The 21,254-nt window shown below is 35.8% G+C and overlaps 2 protein-coding genes and 1 pseudogene across 2 annotated transcripts; all 3 read left to right on the top strand.

Annotated features, from left to right (window-relative positions):
• The first annotated feature begins 5,785 nt into the window (after positions 1-5,785).
• LOC143556249 (large ribosomal subunit protein eL20z-like) lies at positions 5,786-7,049 on the top strand. Its single transcript, XM_077045624.1, has 4 exons — positions 5,786-5,975; positions 6,238-6,309; positions 6,643-6,707; positions 6,990-7,049. The coding sequence occupies exons 1-4, from the start codon at positions 5,786-5,788 to the stop codon at positions 7,047-7,049; spliced, it is 387 nt and encodes a 128-aa protein (XP_076901739.1).
• A 5,226-nt stretch (positions 7,050-12,275) lies between these two features.
• Positions 12,276-14,765, top strand: LOC143556250 (large ribosomal subunit protein eL20y-like). The gene is made up of 4 exons (XM_077045625.1): positions 12,276-12,369; positions 12,461-12,576; positions 13,265-13,328; positions 14,246-14,765. The coding sequence occupies exons 1-4, from the start codon at positions 12,358-12,360 to the stop codon at positions 14,585-14,587; spliced, it is 534 nt and encodes a 177-aa protein (XP_076901740.1). The 5' UTR covers positions 12,276-12,357; the 3' UTR covers positions 14,588-14,765.
• Positions 14,766-18,185: 3,420 nt separating this feature from the next.
• Positions 18,186-20,469, top strand: LOC143556251 (pentatricopeptide repeat-containing protein At5g46580, chloroplastic pseudogene; annotated as a pseudogene).
• The last annotated feature ends 785 nt before the right edge of the window (positions 20,470-21,254 follow it).

The following is a 21,254-nucleotide window of genomic DNA, read 5'->3' on the forward strand; positions in this document are numbered from 1 at the left end:
AAGTTACAAGCAGACATTGACTAAAAATTTTGATTTTTGATAAACAATGTATGCGTGCTAATACAATCACAAATGTAGTGTAAAAGAAAGTTTTATCTATTTGTAACATATTTGTGTGATCTTATTTATGTAATTTCTATAATTTTAATTTAATTGTAATTGTATTAACAATATATGATCAATTTGTTGACTGTATTTCACTAAATGGTTAAAATTTAAAATTTTCAACAATTACCCATGTAATACACGGGCCTCAAACTAGTCTATTATATACTAAAATTAAAACTTAATCAAATGCAAGTTTATACCACCAACATTCTACTTTACTATCTCTAACTACTACTTCTAACAATAACAATAACAATAACAATAACAATAATAATAATAATGTATATTAGCGATATTTTAGTGAGAGCAACAACACATGTATAATGTAGTTGTGTGTAAGAGGTTACCAGTTACTTCAAAGGAGAATAATTATATGGTTGTAGTTCAACCAGTTGCACGAACTAACTGTTGGGTCATTAAGAAGACACAATTGTGAAAGATGGAGTGGGGGAAATGATGACGCTGAGATGCAAATTAAGTTTTCGAAAGAAAATGGAGGTGCCATGTATCTCATATGATATATGTGATGCGAGGTTGAGATAGTTTGGTATGTGAAAAGGAGACAAACCACACCCCTAGCTAGTACGTACCGTGAAACCCCTTACAGTTGACGAGACGAGAAAAGGATCAATGACAGACCCAATTTGACATTATATGATTGGGTTAAACAACATTTGAAAGCTTTGCATCGCAATGAGAACATGATCAGGGATGGGAGTTCGTGGAGACGTATGTAAGTGTTATAGATTTTTAAGAAAAATATAGTTTTTTTGTAGTATATTTGTCTTGGGACTTCAACTTTTCATATACTTTGTATTTTTTGTATACTTTTGTGTTCCTCATTCTTGATATAAGAAGTAAAGTTATCCCAAGTTAATGTTTAATGTAATTTTGTGAGTGATTTCAGCAGATTGTTAAACTTAGACGTATTAAAGTGTAAAACAAGTAAACTTAAATAAATCAAAATTATATATATATATACATATATATATATATATATATATGGGTGGGTTAACGTACAATAATGGCTTATCGTACATTAGGTGCGCGACATTCCAGAACGTTTGATTAAAAAACGCGCGGTGGCAATTGTGACATCTGCCCCGATCCGACCCGACCCAGGTACCCGTTTCTCTGACCCGATCTCTTTCTTTTATGATTTAATATTTATTTATACTTATATTTTACTTTAAATAATAATAATATATTTTCCTTCCCGCCTCTTTCTCTCTCTTTCTTTCCGCCGTCCCGTCCCTCTCCTTCTCTCTTTCCGCCTTCTGTTCCCTCTTGTCGCTGTCCCGCCCTTAAGCCTTGTTTCCCTCTTTTTCTTCTAACTCTTTGCTTGTCCTTTGTTCCTTCCCGCCTAAGGTTGTCTGCGCAGCTCCACGCGCCAGGCTCCTTTCAAGGAAGCCTGCGTGAAGACCATCTGTTCCAGCGATACGCGAGACGAACTCTTCTCGCAGCGCGCTAAGAATTGTAATTCTTCTCGCAGCGCGCTAAGAACGGTAGTTCTTCCCGCGACGCGCTAAGGATTTGTAGTTCTTCTCGCAGCGCGCGAAGAATTATAGTTCTTCCCGCGGCGCGCTAGGAATTATAGTTCCTACCGCGGCACGCTAAGAAATGTGATTCTTCCCGCGGCACGCTAAGAAATGTGATTCTTCCCGCGGCGCGCTAAGAAATGTGATTCTTCCCGCGGCGCGCCTTAGCCTTCTCGCGCGCAGCTTTCTCGCGCTAGACTTATCTTTTCTTCTGTTTTGTTTGCTTTTGTGTTATCATATCTTTTGTGCTGTTGACCTGACCTATCTTATGTCTGAAAAGTTACTTTCGGCGCAGCATGCGCACCAACCCCATTGGTTGACAGAAAAAGTGACTGACATTATCTTTTGAGATCTGCTTTTTCCATGCTTGACCAGTACCTTTATCTGATCCGCCCATGCTTTTCACTGTTCCCTGTCAGCTTTATCTTGCCCCCCTGCAGCTGCCATATCTTTTGATATCTTTTGCTTTTGGAATCTTTTGCTTTTTGAGATCTTTTCCCCTTTTCTAGGGATTGTGTTCCCTAGGGTTTCTCTATAAATAATAATGTTATTTTCCTAACACATCACACACAAGCACTTAATCTCTCCTGTTCTTCCTTGCTCTCTGCCGTTGATCCTCTGCCGTCTCTCTCCTTGCCTTCGTCTTCCTCCCTGTTCTGCCCTGCTTTTTCGGTAATATATTATATATAATAATTTACTTATTAATTATGCTAACTTATAATCAAGACTTAAAACAAATCATTAAAACAATAATCTTATTTATAGGTTAACTTGTGCTTGTTTAAAGTTGGTTCTTGCTTTATCTTACACCGCATCGTTTATCATGTGAGTAATCTCGTACCTAATCCCTTTTTATTTTTAATGTTTTGGGATGTTCATGTGTTCATACAAACTTAGAGTCTTAAACTTGTTTATGAACTTTAGTCGCGCAGTATCCCATGTGTTGAGGACGTTTACTTGGCTGTTTATTTGTATGTGTGTATCATTAATCGCTTTGTTCGGCCTATTCCGAAGTTTTCATGGATCCATTAGATGAACACGGGAGACCTATCGTTTACGGTTTTCTTTGTTTACACTTGCACAGATGTTTTCTCGTTTTTGTGCTCATTTGGGAGCACGGATTGAACTATGAACTATGAGCTATGATCTATTTAGGCTTGATCACAATCTGATTACACCCTTGTTAAACACCAGACATACACGTGTTGCGCGCAGATTTATTGTTACCTATGTATGATATTAAACTTGATTTATCACCAACACGCAAGTGTTTGACGTTTATTTTAACACATGTTCAGGTTTGCAGTAGCTGTTTTGGAGCTTGTGGACACATAGGAAGTTTTCTTTATTTTGGACCTAGATTAAAATGTATCAAGACAAGTTATTTGTTGTTCTAATATTTTGCCTTATAATATATTGATTTATGTTATCTTGTGTTTACTTTGCGCGTGCGCGAATGAATGTATTTATTAAATATTGACACCCAATAGTGTCACGAGTAATGAAACAATATGTGGCGCCCCGATGTATAATCCGCCTTTGGTCGGGGTGTTACAGCAATTTCGTAAATAACCCAACAGTAGTTCGCGCTCAAAATTCGTCGATTACAAATCAACTCTGATCAAAATTCGGAACTTGTCGCTCAATCTAATCAAATTTCTAAACTCTAATCACAGCTTACAGTATGAAATCTCAAAAGTCAAAAACCAAAATTGAAATAGAACGGCACTGAACATTAAAAATCTTCAAATTGATCAAAAATTGATGATTTAATCAATCGAATTGATGTAGAAGAGGCTTTAGAATCATCAATCGATTATGAAAATACAGATTAACACACTTAATTGAGCTATTATTAGGGTTCATGTTTAAACGTTCTACTCAAAGTTTATACGTTCTGACCAAAATAAACACCAAAATGATGATTTTAATCAATCGAATTGATGTGTAGAAGTATTTAGAATCATCAAACGATTATGGGATTGCAAAAATAACGCACTCAATCGAGCTCTTATTAGGGTTCAAAATGTTATGTTTAAACGTTCTGAAACAAAACTGAAGACCTATAAACGTTCTGATACGTTCAATGAAGTTCTGGGTGTTAAAAAAATGAACATCTTTAAACGTTCTAATACTTTCAATGAAATTCTGGGTGTTCAAAAATCATGAACATCTTTAAACGTTCTAAGAAGTTCTGGGTGTTGAAAAAAGTTTAGAAGTTCTGAACTTCTAAACAAAACTTCTAAACTAACAAAAAAAAATTAAACACCTGAAGTTCAGAACTTCTAAACAGAACTTCTAAACTAACAAATGTTAAATGTTGTGTTTTTTCAAATGTTAAACCTTTAAAAGTTCAGGCAAAAAAGTTTAAACGTTCAGGCAAAAGAGTTTAAACGTTCAGGCATAACCCACTAAAAATTGAAAAAATTAATCGACCGAATCTTCAAATTGATGATTAATTAGATCAATTTAAAGGTTAATTGATGAATTAGGTTCATCAATTTCAATTTCAATTTTATCAAAATATTAACAAACCTGTGAACAAATAATAGACGACGATCAGGGGCGGATCTACGGTAGTAACGGGTGGTTCCGCGGAACCACCCGAGTTTCAAAATTATAGTGTATTTATATATAGAAAATAATAAAGGAACCACCCTATAAATTATACAGGAACCATCTTAAAAACATATAAAGTGCTTGCTCGGATGGTAGTTTGTGGGTTTTGTAACATGGAGGTCGCAGGTTCTATTCCCGTTTTTATAGTTTTTTTTTGTTTCTTACTAAGTTACCCTAACTGATGTTAGGGTTTTTTATAACAAACATAAGCAAAGCAGCGCCTCTCTTCGCAAACAGGCAACAGCAGTCGTCCACCGCCGTATATGACCACCGTAAGCCACTAACCACCGTCCACCGCCGTCCGCCGGCGCCAACAGCCTCCCTCAGCCACTCCCACTGCCCGCCTGCCCCGCACAACCCCTGACCAACTAGTTTATCAGTCTATCAGCCACTCACTCTATCAGTCTATCACTCTATCAGTCTATCACTCTATCAGCCACTCAGCCCGTCTTTGATCCCCGTCCTCCTGCCACTGCCTACTCTTACTCGGAGTCTCGAATCCTCCCACTTTGAAGGTAATAATTCATTGTTAAATGTTAATTGTTCATAATTGTTAAGTGTTAACTACTTAATTGTAAAGCTATTTGTTAAATTTAGTTTTAGTTTGTTAGGTTATTGGTTTTAATTTGTTAGTTTGTTAGTTTTTGTTAGATGACGGTGTCTCTTTTATTATTTTATCGTATTTTTATTATGTAATGAACTTTTCCCGAACCATCGAACCGACCCGAACCTCAAACCGACCTGGAATTTTATATACCCGACTCGGTGAAATTGAAACATATAAAAGTAGTGCACCACCCAAAAAAAATTCCTGGATCCGCCACTGACGACGATGTATGATGATTGTGGATGGTGGCTTCGACAATGGACGAAATCATTGTACGATGAAGATTGCTGAATGGTGACGATGAAGGTGGACAGAATCGATGGGAGCAGTGGATCAGATTTGACGAAAATTACAAAACTGCTATCGCGTTAAATTGAAGATCGACGGGTATACGAGTCGCGTACGTATTGTATGATAAACCATTATTGTATTGGATTCTTTATCTATATATATATATATATATATATATATATATATATATATTGTTGGTGCCACAAAGTTGTTATTTTGATAAACTATTATTTTGATATATAATAGATTGTTTCTATTTATAAAATAACTTAGATTTCTGGTCTGTTGGTTGTGTGGTGTTATTCTTATGTCTAATTTGGTATGCCTCCAAAGTTCGAATCTTTGCAATGGGAAAGGATTATTTTTGTTTGTTTAAATTAGCTTTTTTTTCCAAGTTTAATTTGTTGGGTCATGTGTGTTGTGTATACATTTTTATATTTTTTTTGTTTTAGTTATGGTAACGTAACGAACATGATGGAAATCGATCAAATTTGTTTAGAGTCACTGCCCAAGATCAATAACGCTCGGGTATTACAAAGGCCGAGTTTTACCGACTGACGCTACCCCATAACGCACGTAGACCAAAACGTCCGAATTCGCGTCGCCTTACCAACTCAGAAATATGAGTTCAGACGGGAAGACTAGCAGAGGCGTCGTCGAACAGCAACAATCTATTAATTATTACGGCACCTTTCAAGGAGTCGCAAATCATCCTCCGCCACCTGTCGCTTACCAGCCTGCCGTTGGTCTTCCGCAACCTCCTCCTCACATCGTTAACATCAATTACGCTCATGGCTATCAAACCGTTCCAGGTACGGTAACTACTTTGACCTAATAATTCCATATGCTTATCATCTCTTCTGTTAACCTAATTGCCAAAACATAAGATACTTGCCAATAGTATACTGTTAAACCTATCTAATTCAATCAACTGAAGCTAAAGGTTAAATAGTTTATAATCATAACAAATCTACACTATTATTGTTATATTATTATCAACATCAGTTTCTGATTACTTGCTGCTTAGTGATTAGTATCAATGTTTGACTGATTGAAACACTTCTTCTTCTTCAGGTATTGTGATTGCTCCTGGGACACCTGTGGTGATCGACCGTCGCCCCCTTCCTTGCTGTGGTTGTGGCGTTGGTTGGTTCTTGTAAGTGTAAAACAACTAGAAGATTTTATTGGTAGTTTTGTGATTACATATATGTTATTACAAGTTTACATGTGTAATAACCAATTTACACGTATGTAATTATAACATTACATATTTTAAATGACAAAACTAACCTCAAATAATATCAAATATACAAAACAGTTAAAATGATTGGTTGTAAGAGTTCTCAAGTTATTTGGAAGTTCTGAAATGATCATGATCTTTGTATGTGTGTGTGTGTGTATGAATGCATGTGTGCAACCCCTCTCCTACCACTAGACGTGTCAATTTCCTCGATCTATGTGCTGTTATATTCGAAACAGATCAGATTAAAAACAGTTTAGCTGAAAAGGGGAGCTGGGCAATTGGGTTGACTGGATCAGGACTGGTTATTGTTGTAATTATATTGTTTTCTTATTCATAATTAACACATCAATAGTTTAGTAAAAGAATTAAAACGAGCAGACAAGTGTTTCACTGGCCAAGCATCCTGACCCTATTCATTTTACCCGTATTAAAAATTATTTGTATCAACCTGAACCTATGTTGGTCGCTGTGTGTTTGTGTGTGTTGTGTGCTGTTTGGTCACTTGGTGGTTTGTCAATTAATTTTCAGATTCATTAAATTCAAAATTGTGTTGTTAAATCATGTTGGAATTGGTTGTGTGCAGGCAATTTTGGCCCTGATTGCTATTGGTCTTGGTGTTCAGGGTGCCAAATATGGGTGGTAGATTTTTTATTAGAGTTTTGCATATTTGTATAGTCAAGAATTTGTGAGAAAATTGCATGGATTGATTGTTGCAAAACTACTTTGAAGGTAATTATGTTTATTTTTTTGGGTTGTAATTTTGCTATCAGTGTTATGCGTAAGTTTGGAATTTCTTTACTTAAACAACAGTGTCGCCAACTGATTATCATATCAAAGCCATACACTCGTAAATGATTCTTAGAACATTGAGTATCTATTTCTTTGGTTTTAAACTGGACGGTTTGGGTTAAATAACCTATTAAAATTGATACCTTTTTCATACCGGTTAAATCGGGGTTGGATTGGATTACCGATAGGAATGGAGGGGTTTTCCATCTATGTGCTGTTATGTGACACTAAGGGGGTTTCATGTTATGTTTAGTCAAGAATAGCTCTTTACATCAGGCAGGGTGTATATAAACAGTTGAAATTGATCAAACTGTATCAAGTCCGATGGTTCAGCCAATTTGAAATTCAAGTAGCTTGGTTCATGACTTGATTACAGCAGTCAACTTGGAGCTGACAGATACGTATTATGTATCATTTTCATGACCATTTTTATTATTTTAACTCTTAAATGCATACATAGCAATTTAAAAGAAAAGTTTCAGTTCATACCATCAAAATGGAATTGTTAACAACCGAAACTGTTAGGTTTTGCTAACCCATCCAATCCTGGCGCTATTATATGGTTTGTCGGTTTCAAAAAGCCGTAGTTAAGGGTTGGACTGAGATCTTGTTAAAACTGGTCATGTCCATCGGACACCCCTAAATATGTCACTTTTGCCCGCAATCTTACAAGTCGTTAAGATTGAGGTGTATTGGGTAGTGAAAACCCGATCCCTTTAATCTAACTCGTATGGATCCACTTGTATAACGTTGTGTCATGCTTAAGAATAATGAGAGGTTCTTAATGTCATGCTTAAGAACAATGAGAGGTTCTTAATGTCGTTTGCCGCCTTTTATCACACTATGGGTCTGTTTGGTATGAGGTAATGGAATGGACGATGGAATGGAATAGAATGGACGTTGTAATGGAATGGACAAATGAATGGAATGGGTTATTACCATTCCAATGAAATGTTTGGTTACCACATGGGAATGAAATGAATCATTACTTTGTATGGTTGGTATGTAAGAAAAAAATAAAAAAATAAAAAAATAAAATTAAAATGGTAGTGAGTGGTGTTGGTGGTGGTGGGAGCGGTGGCGGTAATGGTGGAGGTGGTGGTTGCGGTAACAGTGGAGGTGGTGGTGGGCAGTGGTGACGGTGGGCGGCGTGTGTGATGGTGGGGCGATGATTGATGGATGCGGCGGGCGGCTGGCACTAATGGCGATGGTTTGTGGAGGTGGGGGTGGCGGCGGTGGACGCCGATGGTGGTGATTGGTGGTAGTGGCGGCGGTGGGCAGCATGTGTGATGGTGGGGCGATAGTTGATATATGCGATGGGTGGCTGGCACCGATGGCGATGGTTGGTGGAGGTGGGTGATGGCGACGGTGGACGCCGATGGTGGTGATTGGTGGCAGTGGCAGCGGTGGGCGGCGTGTGTGATGGTGGGGCGATAGTTGATATATGCGGCGGGCGGCTGGCGATGCTGGCTGGCTGGCACCAATGGCGATGGTTGGTGGAGGTGGGTGGTGGCGGCGGTGGACGGTGGCGGTGGTGGTTGGTGGCAGTGGCGGCGGTGGTTGGAGGTGGTGGTGGGTGTTGATGTTGGGTGGTGGTGGTGTTGGGAGGGTGGTGGAGGTGATGTAGGGTGAAGGAGGGAATGGAATGAAAAAAACATGGGGTATAGATGGAATGAAATTGAGGTATTTTAAAGGGAATGAAATGGACTAGGTAATGGGTTATTCCATTCCCTTGGTCAACCAAACACACTACTTTCCATTCCCTCCTAATGAGTCATTCCATTCCGTCCTCCATTTCTGCATACCAAACGCTACCTATAGATTACGAGATATATCCCGAAGATTTTATTTAGAAATATCTTATGCCTGTCTGTCAATACATAACTCTTGAATAAATCGCAAATTTGAAATAAAGTCACATTAAACTGTTGTGTTAGATTACAAAAAGAAAACAATTAGTTTTCAGAAATCTATAATATATACAAACGAAAACATAAAAATCCTATATGTCGCGGTGTCACCGATCCCCCTTTTTTTGGAGTCATCAGATTTGCTTGATTTTTAAATGGAGGTTTCTCATGCATTTGACCCGAATTCATAGGTATGGGTATTACCAAACCCAGATAATCCTTAAACGGGTTATAACATCTCATTAAATAAAAAATTATTCTCACCAAATTATTGATGTAAAAATCCTATAAAATAGGATATACTAAAAATTAATATCTTATTTATTTTAAAAAAGATATATATATTATTTAAATTAGAAAACCAATTTTATAGTAAAAAAAATAAATAGATCTTGGGTCTCATCAAACCATAAGGATATTATTAACTTTCATAAATATTAATTATAATTAAAAAAAAACAATTTTATAGTAAAAAATATATAAACTGGTATTGTGTCTCATCAAAACCATATAACTTTTAAACCGGGTTATAACATCTCATTTAATTGTGAAACAAATTATCATCAAACCATAAGTATATTATTAACTTTCATACAATAAAGAAAATATAAATTCAAAAAATAAATAAATATTAAATCAAACAATATAAAACAACATGGGTTCCGTTGTTTTAAAATTATCTATTATCTAACGCCCTGTTCTTGAGTTTTTTTAAAGGAGGAAAAGAAAGGAAAACTAAGGATAGTTAAAAAATGGGTGTTTTTAAGTTTTTTTTTAGGATGGAAAGGAAAAGAGTAGGAGAAGTTAGGAGGGATTAAATTAATGTATTTTCCCAATAAGTTATTCTCTAAAAAATGGGATGATTACTAAGGATAACTATTTTTTAACATAGTTATCATTTCCTTTCCTCTAATTTTCTTCTGACTCAAGAACACACCTAATAAAAAAAAATTTCTTTCCCTTCCCTTCGCTTTCTTATCATTCCCTCTCATTTCCTTGGTTAAAAAACTCAAGAACAAGGCATTAATAGAAGTAAATGTCATGGCTACACCGCACCGGGCATTTTGTTTTGTCTTTTTTGGTTTTTTGTTTTGGTATCATAACAAACGTACGCTAATCGATAGAACTCTTTTGTTTTAGGTTCGGTAACATAATGAATGTGACGGAACCAACCAAAATGTAACGCTAACCGACCGAACTCTTTTGTTTTAGTTTCGGTACCGGCGCCGCACCGGACATTTTATTTTTTTTTGTTTTGGTATCATAACAAACGTAACGCTAATCGATAGAACTCTTTTGTTTTAGGTTCAGTTTTTTTTTTGTTTTGGTATCATAACAAACGTAACGCTAATCGATAAAACTCTTTTGTTTTAGGTTCGGTAACATAATGAATGTGACGAAATCAACCAAAATGTAACGCTAACCGACCGAACTCTTTTGTTTTAGTTTCGGTACCGACGCCGCACCGGCCATTTTGTTTTGTTTTTTTTTTGTTTTTGTTTTGGTATCATAACAAACGTAACGCTAATCAATATAACTCTTTTGTTTTAGGTTCGGTAACATAATGAATGTGACGGAACCAACCAAAATGTAACGACAGTAACGCTAACCGACCGAACTCTTGTGTTTAATTTCGGTACCGTAATGAATGTGATGGAACCGACCGAATTTGAATAGACTAACAGCCTCAACACCTGAGCTTGACCAACGTCACCCCATTGGCCCACCTCAATATATATATATATATATATATATATATATTGTTTTACTTCTGGTACCGTAACCAACGTAACCGAACGATTTTTTTTGTTTTAGTTACGGTACCGTAACGAAGATCATGGAAATCGAAAACTTCGCGTAGACTCACCCGCGTCAACACCCAAGACTGACGTTGCTTGGGTTTTACCAACATTCGATTTTACCTGTTGACACCACCTTATTGGCCCGCATCAATATTTATATTGTTTGTGTTTGTTTTTGTTCTGTCACCATAACAAATGTAACCAAAAGCGTAATGAACATGCCGAAAACACACCAAATCTGCATAAACTTACCGCCTCAAAACACGGGACCGACACCGCTTGGGTTTTACCAACGCCCGAGTTTTACCGACCGACATCACCCCATTAGTCCTCTTTGATTTTTATATTTTTTTTTTGTTTTTGTCTATGTGCCGGTAGTGTAATGAATGTAACAAAAAATGACCGAATCCATGTCGAGTTAACGCCTCAACACCTCGAAGTCGCGCAAAGCGCGGTTAAATTACTAGTTTAAAGTATTCAACAACAATTCATTAAAATTTGAAGTAGAGCTTAAGTTAATTGAGCTTGTTCATGTTTAAATGGCAATTCATCTAATAAACGGCTGCCTTCAAGTTGGAACTTGATATATTAAATTTGGTTAAACTTTTTTGTAAGAAGGCACTTTGTAAGTTAAACAAGCTTTTAAGTTAAATAAGTTATAACGCTTGAAATGAATAAATCTGGTATTCTTTTAAATTAAATTCGACGTGTATACAATTATTTAACTACTAAATAAAGGTACATTAGATTTAAATAATCCCGCCGCCGGTCCCAACTAACGAAATGACATGTGACAATCCCACCTTATAACACGTTTACTTCCAACATTCTATGACTAACAGAAGCGTAACTCCGTTAGTCTATGGTCGCCTGAAAAACGATTTTTTTTTGCTGGAAAACTTATATCCTGAACACCACCGCTGACCATCACTATCTGAACACCACCACCGATGGTTTCCAACTGAAAGTGGAGTTTTCTAGCCGGAAACTTTTTTCGACGACCTCAATAATTGGGGAATTTACTAAAAAAAGGTTACTAGAGGTTTGAGACGAAACGTTGAGTTTCCAGTCGAAAACGTTTCTACGGTGACCGGAGACTAACGGAGTTACGCTGCAATTAGTCATGGATTGTTGGAAGCAAACATGTCAAATTGTGGAGTTATCACCAGACATTTCGGTAGTAGAGACCGACAACGACAAAAAGGTAATAATTGAAATTATTTAAAACCAATATACGCCGAATATAAAATAATAAATAATACAGAAATTAGTTCACACATTTGGGCTTTATTATTGTTATTATATTTGCGTGGCCCGTTTGATTGGATCCAGCCCAAAAACTAGGGTTCATATCCACCCACATATATACCAATCGATGCCCTAATTCAACTTGTTCTTCCTTAAACAACACCCCGCAGCAGTCATCGTCGAAGACTGATCAAGAGGAAAAATGAGCTACAAGGTTCGTATGTTCCGATCGCATATCTCAATTCTTTCACAATAATCAACTTTTGAGCTGAAATGGTGAGTTAAATGTGTTGTATATGCTGCAGTTTCATCAGTTTCAGGTGGTAGGAAGAGGCCTACCTACCGAGTCAGACGAGAATCCGAAGATCTACCGTATGAAGCTTTGGGCCACCAATGAAGTCCGTGCTAAGAGCAAGTTCTGGTCAGTTTTTTTATTTATTGTTTCTTTTTTGTACTTAATTGTAGTTAATGCGGAAAAATATTGGATATCGGTAAACTAAATATATATATATATATATATCTCAATTTAACACTAGCAATCTTAGCTAGTAGGAACTGATTATGACTTAAAACACTAACATCGAACATTAAATATTGATAGTCAAGACTTAGAATGGGGATATTGGTGATATTATTGGTACTGATATTCTGATAGATAGTTTAGTATTTTACTATGTGACCGATAATTGATATATTGGTCATATCGATCGCATAGATAACCAATGAGGGTGTGTTTGGGATTGCTTATTTAAGTCAAAAATGACTTTTTAACTTATGACTTTTTAAAATGAGTTTTAAAAAGTGTTTGGATTAGCCAAAATGACCAAAAGGACATTCTTTATTAAAATGAGTGAAATTGTTTTGAGGGTTTTTAGTGGTGTAATAGGTAAGTTAAACATAGTAAGTTGATAAGTTACACTTCCCCATCTTATCAAAACCTCCGTATTTTGCCTTGTTGATAAGTTAAAATCCACAAGTTTTTTTTTTGTTTGCCAAGCAACTTATATAACTTTATTAATACTCAATAAGGTATAAGGAGACTCGAATAAGTAATCCCAAACATCACCAAAGTGTTGGTGATGGATGTTAATTTTGTTGATGGACATTAGGTATTATTTGAGGAAGCTGAAGAAGGTGAAGAAGAGCAATGGTCAGATGCTTGCTATTAATGAGGTATATATAATTCACATATGGCATTGTTGTTCTAAGCCTGTTGCTGTTTCTATCTTTAATTAGTTTTTTTTCACTTTGATAATTATCTCTGCTTCATGATCATAAGCATGCTCTTTGTTTTTGTATTTGCAATGATTTTGGTTTTAATATGAGTTGATGTGTTTCGGAAGATAAAACTGTTACACATAACATAACAGTTAGGGTTTAAGGCCTTGGAAGCAAGGAACTTGATACTGATTGTTTTAATGTAACCCTTTTTTGCTTTAATTTTATATTTATCTTTCTACTTTCTGGTAGTTAAATGCATTTAGATCATTGGAGCTACCAATTTTGTATTGTGATGTGAACTCGCTTTTTGCACAGTTTGAAAGGTGATCATGATCGGTTTTGACAGCTTCTTTTATGTTTCATAAGAATTATGCTCTTCTAGTTTCTTATGTTTGCATCATGTTTGAAGCCCGGTTAATTTTTTTTTAAATGGTGTGTGTACAAATCAATCTCAATGCTTTTCTAATTAATTGTCTGCTATTTCTTATGTTTGAAGCCTGGTCAGTTTTTTTTTAAAAAATTGGTAATTGTACAAATCAATCTCAATTGGTCAGTTTTTTTTTTTAAAAATTGGTATTTGTACAAATCAATCTCAATGCTTTTCTAATTATTTTCTGTTGATGCAATGGTGTATGCTTCTAATGATATAAATGGATTCTGTTGAATCATGATTGCTGTTATTTGTTTTTTGGATTTGAGTGTTAAAACTATTTATCAACCTATATGGATAAATGTATCTTGATTTTTGGTTATCTGATTACTTTGGAGTTAATGACCAGCAAGATTGTTTTTAGTTTTTTGATTTGTCTTTTTTCGGAATTAATCGTCTGTATTTTGTTTGACTAATTTTGCTTGATTGTTAACTTCAGATTTTTGAGAAAAACCCAACAACCATCAAGAACTACGGCATTTGGTTGAGGTACCAGTCAAGGACCGGGTACCACAATATGTACAAGGAGTACAGGGATACCACCTTGAACGGTTCAATTGAGCAAATGTACACCGAGATGGCTTCTCGTCACAGAGTCCGTCACCACTGCATCCAAGTCATCAAGACCGCCACCATCCCTGCCAAGCTCTGCAAGAGGGAGTCCACCAAGCAGTTCCATAACTCCAAGATCAAGTTCCCATTGGTCTTCAAGAAGGTTAGACCACCTACTAGAAAGCTCAAGACCACCTACAAGGCTTCAAGACCCAATCTGTTTGTTTAAGTGGGCTTGTTTTGAAGTTTGTTGCTGTTATAATGGTTGGATTTACTGGAATTTTGATTTTTGTTTTGAGACATGGTTGTTATTTATCGTTAATCTCGGATCTTGAATATTTTGCTGGTTTTAGAATTCTTGGATTTTTGAGATTTTGATGCTATTGATCAGTCTGTATTGTTGCATTTTTATCTATGTTTGGGTCAGGGCAGGTCATTAATAATATTGGTTCTGACCAAAATAAGTACCGAGTTAAAACGGGATACTAAATAATTGTAAAAAGCAAACAAGTTGCACTAGACTTCAGCGACCAGAAATTAATTAATTGTTAATAGACCGATGGTCGACATAACAATCCAAAAATAACAGATAGCTTCATAAATGTTTGTCTAGTTTTGTTGGTCGGTTTTGATTATGTTTAATCATGCAGATATGCACTAACCTGTATGAACAATAGCGCAATTAGATTTGTGAAGAACAATCGGAAATGTAGTACAAAAAGCTGATCTGAGTTCTCTAATTTCTGTTGGCACATTCTGACATGTATGGCCATAAGTTTTATTTTGATGTTAATCCACTAATATCAAAGTAGAAAAGGACCCTTGATAGATTGTCAATTCAAAATTCCTAACATGTACTTGATTCATAACAATTGGGACTAGCCTAAAGTTAAGTGACTGGGAGTATGAAACCAAAATGAATAACAAAAGCTAAAAGAAATGGATTAAAAGCGAGAGTCAGTGCAAAGCTATTATGTGTAAAAGAACCAAATTTGGCTTTATTAGTCTTTGGAAAGCAAACCTCGCTTAGCTTAACATATTTTAATTTCGGCTCATTCCAAAATACGCTTATGCTTCTGACTAATTTGTGATTTTGGTTTTGATTGGGCTTATATAGTATTTAAGTGTCTTGATTAGTGCTATATAACGTTGCACAGAAAGATCGTTGAATTATATGACATTCCGATGAAATGAGCTTCAATTTATTTTCAAGGGCATGCATGAGCCCCTCAAACAGTCAAACTCAATTCGAACCAGGCTTTTAAAGAGCCAAAGACGTGTACTAGAGAGGTTTAGATGGTGATATATGTTTTTATTTATTTATAGTTATTTCCATTCTTTAAGACAAACAAACCACATATGACTCAACTCATGAAGTACATGATTCCTTAACTCAATCTAAGAAGAGAGGGGTTGACTTTGAAGAGCAGTCTTCTATCAAAAACAGATTTTTGATGCCCTGACTCAAACCAAAATCATCACCTACCTTACTAATTGTGCTCCCAACCTCGTCAAGTGTAGCAACATTTCACTATGATTACGAAAACTATGACCGAAGAACATATAGACAACAAAACCACTTTAACTTAGCGGGAGTTACATGTTTATAGGATTTAGGAAGAAACTTTGGTTGATCAATAAAGTCACCCTAAGATCTGTAAACGATCGATGGAGCACATATTACGCCCCTTGGTCGTCGTTGCTATTACGGATATGAAGGGTATATTGTGTCAAAATTGGTCGTATCTAGCATCCTTACCCAAGGAAAAGTTATAACACGTAAATAACTTGCTAGAAGGGGTCCTGAACGTTGCCTCGGAAATCACACTCTCTGGATTAAGTCTGAGAGTGTGCATATATTTATAGTACATATAAAAGAAAATATTACAGAAACTATTAGCAATTGAGTAGAAAAAGAAGTCGACCAATTTTTAATCTGTAAATCTATCTATACTAATAAACAAAAATAATGAGGATGATTTGTCATAACCACATTTAATCATTTTCCTCATATTTTCTAATCTTTACTCTATTTATCCATGTTATCAATGGTTCATGGGTTTAATTGGTATGACCCATTGACTATAACCCATATGAAAAAAAGGTGTTTAATGTAATTTAAATCACACTAACGTTTACTAACTCGTTACCTCTGATTTTTTATTAGGTATAAAAAGTTTGACCATGATTTTTTTAAAAAACATATAAACTATTGAATATCACTAATAAGTTTAAAATAGAAAGGTGAATTATTAAATTAGTTAAATAACGATTTACAAACTATTATTGCATTAATGACTTATGTTTATAATAAATATTTAATTATGCGTGTACTTCGAATGTTGTTGAATAGATACAATATTTATAATTTTACAATTTGTAAAACACTATTTTAACGTTCGCATTGATATGTTTAGGTAATCACCAATATTTGATTTTAGGTTATCTTAAAACATTATTTCAATCTTAAAAAAATGTAAAATATAAATGTGTAACTAATGTTTAAAAAACCAGTATTTTTATCGTATCAGTTTTGTTTAAATAATGGTACAACCAGTTGGACCGGATACACCGGGAGGTTCAACCGGGCTAAATAATTTACCTTGTAATTCCGTATAAATACAACTTCAACTTAAAAAATAATCCAAAAGTATATTTTAATGAACAATGATCAAGTTGAGTAGATAATAATAGAAAGTTTATACTTTGTATAAGAACTTAATCAATCAAAAAAGATGTAAGAAAACCAACATTGGATTTGCATGATTAAAAACTAGTGGATTAGCTAATTGTCTTTTATTTTGTTTACTCGTTTCAATTTTATCTGCTAGGTTAAAAGTCATTTTTAAAAAATATGGGCCGCAAAAAAATATAAAATATCTCTTGGGTTTTAAACCGGTTTGCCGGTTTAAACTAGTATTTTATAAAAAACCGGTGATGCGATGTTCTAACAAACCGCCCAAAACTACCGGGCTCTAAATACCGGTTGCCTTACCAAAATCCGGTATAACCGGTTCAACCGGCTGGTACGTACTGTTCTATAAAACATTGTGTAACATTTAAAGTGTGTGTGATAATATTAAAATCTATAATATATATAAACGAAAACATAAAAATCATACGTGTCGCGATATGGTCGCTCCCATTTTTTTGGGGTCATAAGATTTGCTTGATTTTTAAATAGAGGTCTCTCATGCGTTTGACCCAAATTCATGGGTATGAGTCTCATGAAACCCAAATATTTCTTAAACGGGATATAACATCTCATTAAATTAAAAACTAATCCCATCAAACATTTGATATAAAAATCATATACTAAAAATTAATATTTGATTTATTTAAAAAAAAGATATATATTATTTATAATTAAAAAACCAATTTTATAGTAAAAAAATAAACGAGTTTTGGGTCTCATCAAACCCATGTAGTTTTTAAATAGGGTTATAACATCTCATTTATTTGTGAAACAATTTATCATTAAACCATAAGTATATTATTAATTTTATACAATAAAAAGGATAAAAATTTCAAAAAATAAATAATTATTAAAAACAAATAATATAAAATAACTCCCGTAATACAGGATAAAAACTAATTAACATATATATTCAAAACACAAATCCCTAAATTACGTATAATTAAATGCCTAAATTTCAGTCATTTATTAAATCTCGTATAATACACACGTTCAAAATTGCTAACGAGTTAATATAAAATTTTAAAATTCCCACAAATTGTAAGGTGGTTTACTCTCCTAGCAGTCATTTTGCTTGAGATAACGTTATGCAAAATATCCAAATAAGCATAAGTGCCATCCATCCATTTAACCCACACCCAAAACCCTTATTCACTCTATCCATCTCTCTACACATCTTCTTGGGGGTTTTGCAATCCATCAAACCTGTAAGTTCACACTCTCCATTATCACACATACATACATGGCCTCTACTTTCTTTACTTCCTTTGAGGTACCCAATTCACTAGACCTAAAACACTTCAATTCTCGAAGAAGAATAAAAAAGTCACCATTTTTCCACTGCAAATCATCCAAATCACCCCCAAAACCAACTCCAGACTTATCAGATGAACCCAAGAAGCAAAACCCATCTTTATCTGACCAACTCCAAACCTTATCCACAACCATCCTCTCAGACACCTCACAAAAGCCCACCCAATTACTCACCAAACCCAAATCCATCTGGGTCAACCCTACAAAGCCCAGACCTTCAGTTCTCAACCTCCAAAGACAAAAAAGAACATCTTACTCATACAACCCACAAATTAGAGACCTTAAGCTGTTTTCCAAGAAGCTTAATGAGTGTGACAATGATCAAGATGCTTTCTTTAAGGTTCTTGAAGACATCCCACATCCACCCACTAGAGAAAATACACTTTTGGTGCTTAATAGTGTCAAACCATGGGAAAAGACTATGCTTTTTTTCAATTGGCTTAAGACCCATGATTCTTTACCTATGGAAACCATATTTTATAATGTTACTATGAAGTCTTTGAGATTTGGTAGACAGTTTCATATTATTGAACAGCTTGCTAATGAAATGATTGATAACGGCATCCCGTTGGATAATATCACGTATTCGACGATTATTACTTGTGCGAAAAGGTCGAATCTTTTCGATAAGGCGGTTGAGTGGTTTGAAAGAATGTATAAAACGGGGTTGATGCCTGACGAGGTTACTTACTCTGCAGTTTTAGACGTGTATGCTAAGTTAGGGAAAGTTGAAGAGGTTATGAGTTTGTATGAGCGAGGGAGAGCGAGCGGGTGGACCCCGGATGCGATCGCGTTTGCGGTGTTGGCTAAAATGTTTGGTGAAGCGGGCGATTATGATGGCATACGATACGTGTTACAAGAAATGAAGTCTTTAGGGGTTAAACCGAATTTGGTTGTGTTTAATACTTTGTTAGAAGCAATGGGTAAAGCCGGAAAGCCCGGTTTGGCCCGAAGCTTGTTTGAAGAAATGGTGGCTGCGGGTGTTTCACCAGACGCGAAAACGTTAACTTCGTTAGTGAAAATTTATGGGAAAGCAAGGTGGGCCCGGGACGCGTTGGATTTGTGGCAAAGAATGAAGTCAAACGGGTGGCCGATGGATTTTATTCTTTACAACACGTTATTAAGTATGTGTGCGGATCTTGGTTTACAAGAAGAAGCTGAAAAGCTGTTTGAAGATATGAAACAGTCCGAAAACTGTAAACCCGATAGTTGGAGTTATACTGCAATGCTTAACATATATGGAAGTGGCGGGAATGTTGAAAAGGCGATGACTTTGTTTTACCAAATGTCAGAAGAGAACGTAGCGATTAATGTTATGGGGTGTACTTGTTTGATTCAATGTTTGGGTCGGGCTAAACGGATAGATGATTTGGTCATGGTTTTTGAAACATCCTTAAAAAAGGGTATTCGGCCCGATGATCGGTTGTGTGGTTGTTTGCTTTCGGTCGTGTCATATTGTGAAACCGGTGATGATTTGGATAAAGTGATCGGTTGCTTAAATGAAGCAAACCCTAATTTGGTTTCGTTTGTGAAGTCGTTAGAAGAAAAGTCACTCGGGTTTGATAAGATTAAAGATGAGTTTAAAGAGATTTTAAACAACACGGAAGTTGAAGCACGAAGACCGTTTTGTAACTGTTTAATCGACATTTGCAGGAAGCGAAACCTTAACGAGCGGGCCCATGAGCTTCTTTATTTGGGGACCATGTATGGGTTATACCCTGGGTTACACACAAAGACTCCCGAAGAATGGCGGTTAAACGTGCGGTCTTTATCGGTCGGCGCGGCCTACACGGCTTTTGAAGAGTGGGTTGGCACTTTGAGGGAAATGGTTAGCCGTGATGAACCGTTGCCTGAGTTGTTATCGGCTAGCACAGGTGCAGGGACACATAAGTACTCTCAAGGGCTCGCAAACGCGTTTGAGTCTCACGTGATGAAGCTTTCTGCGCCGTTTAGGCAAAGTGAAGAGAAACCGGGTGTTTTTGTAGCGGGTCGGGAGGATATAGTGTCGTGGGTGCAGTCAATGGTTTGATCTTTTTGTACCGGAACAAGATTTGAGCATGTTTTATAGCTTAGATACGGTTTCTGCAACGATTATTATTTGAAACTAGATACATTATGAGTTTTATTAGATAATGTTGTTGAAAAAAAGGCTGTATTTCAAGAATCCTATTCTAGTATTCTTGATGATCAATGAACATGCTTGCAGTATTCTGATTTGAATTTTGGTATGATATCTCTGGAGGATGTTGTCATGTTGATGTAAAAAACTTGTCCTTTTGTTTTAATCTTCAAGCATGTGTAAACAAGGGTGTAATCGAGTAGAGCCAAACCCGATGATCTGATACTATTTGGGCTCAGCTCGTGAACGAAACATACATATTGAGAGCGGCTTTAGAAGGCTTGCAGTTGTAAGCTGGCTCGTTTTGAGCTTGTTTTTTTGGAGAGCCAAAACGAGCCAAAGGTTGGGCTTGGGCTTGGACTCCTTTAAGTCGGCTTGTGTCGAGCGTTTACTGATTTGATTTCGAGTAGCTTGGGCTCAAACTTGTCATGTTTAAGCTTGGCTTATATCGAGCTTTTGTTTATTAATTTGTTGTCGAGTAGCTCATGAACTGATCAACTTGATTATACTCCTACGCGTAAAAAGTAAATTGTGTGAAAATACGTTTTGGTTTTTGAAAACCAGGGGTGTTAAATGGGATGGTAGGTTTAACCTGAAAATTTGACACGAACCCGAACATGAGTATGTGTGAATTGAAAATAATTATAATTATTATTAATATATTACATAATTAGAAAAGTTGGAAGTTTTCCTTGAAAGAGGTAAATTGTTGGTAAAGTAAAGGATACCGTGTGCGTGGCAACCACCTATCACCTCACTTTTGACAAA

The sequence above is a fragment of the Bidens hawaiensis genome, unplaced genomic scaffold (genome assembly GCF_021521415.1).
Source record: "Bidens hawaiensis isolate Kalapana, Puna unplaced genomic scaffold, B.hawaiensis_p1.1 tig00018487_1, whole genome shotgun sequence".
Lineage (NCBI taxonomy): Eukaryota > Viridiplantae > Streptophyta > Magnoliopsida > Asterales > Asteraceae > Bidens > Bidens hawaiensis.

Excerpts from the sequence above, each read along its gene's own strand:
- LOC143556249 (XM_077045624.1), top strand. The coding sequence starts at position 5,786 with ATGAGTTCAGACGGGAAGACTAGCAGAGGCGTCGTCGAACAGCAACAA. Across the intron at positions 5,976-6,237 it reads TGGCTATCAAACCGTTCCAG|GTATTGTGATTGCTCCTGGG; the intron begins GTACGGTAACTA and ends CTTCTTCTTCAG. Across the intron at positions 6,310-6,642 it reads TTGCTGTGGTTGTGGCGTTG|ATCAGATTAAAAACAGTTTA; the intron begins GTTGGTTCTTGT and ends TATTCGAAACAG.
- LOC143556250 (XM_077045625.1), top strand. Across the intron at positions 12,577-13,264 it reads CGTGCTAAGAGCAAGTTCTG|GTATTATTTGAGGAAGCTGA; the intron begins GTCAGTTTTTTT and ends GATGGACATTAG. Across the intron at positions 13,329-14,245 it reads AGATGCTTGCTATTAATGAG|ATTTTTGAGAAAAACCCAAC; the intron begins GTATATATAATT and ends TGTTAACTTCAG.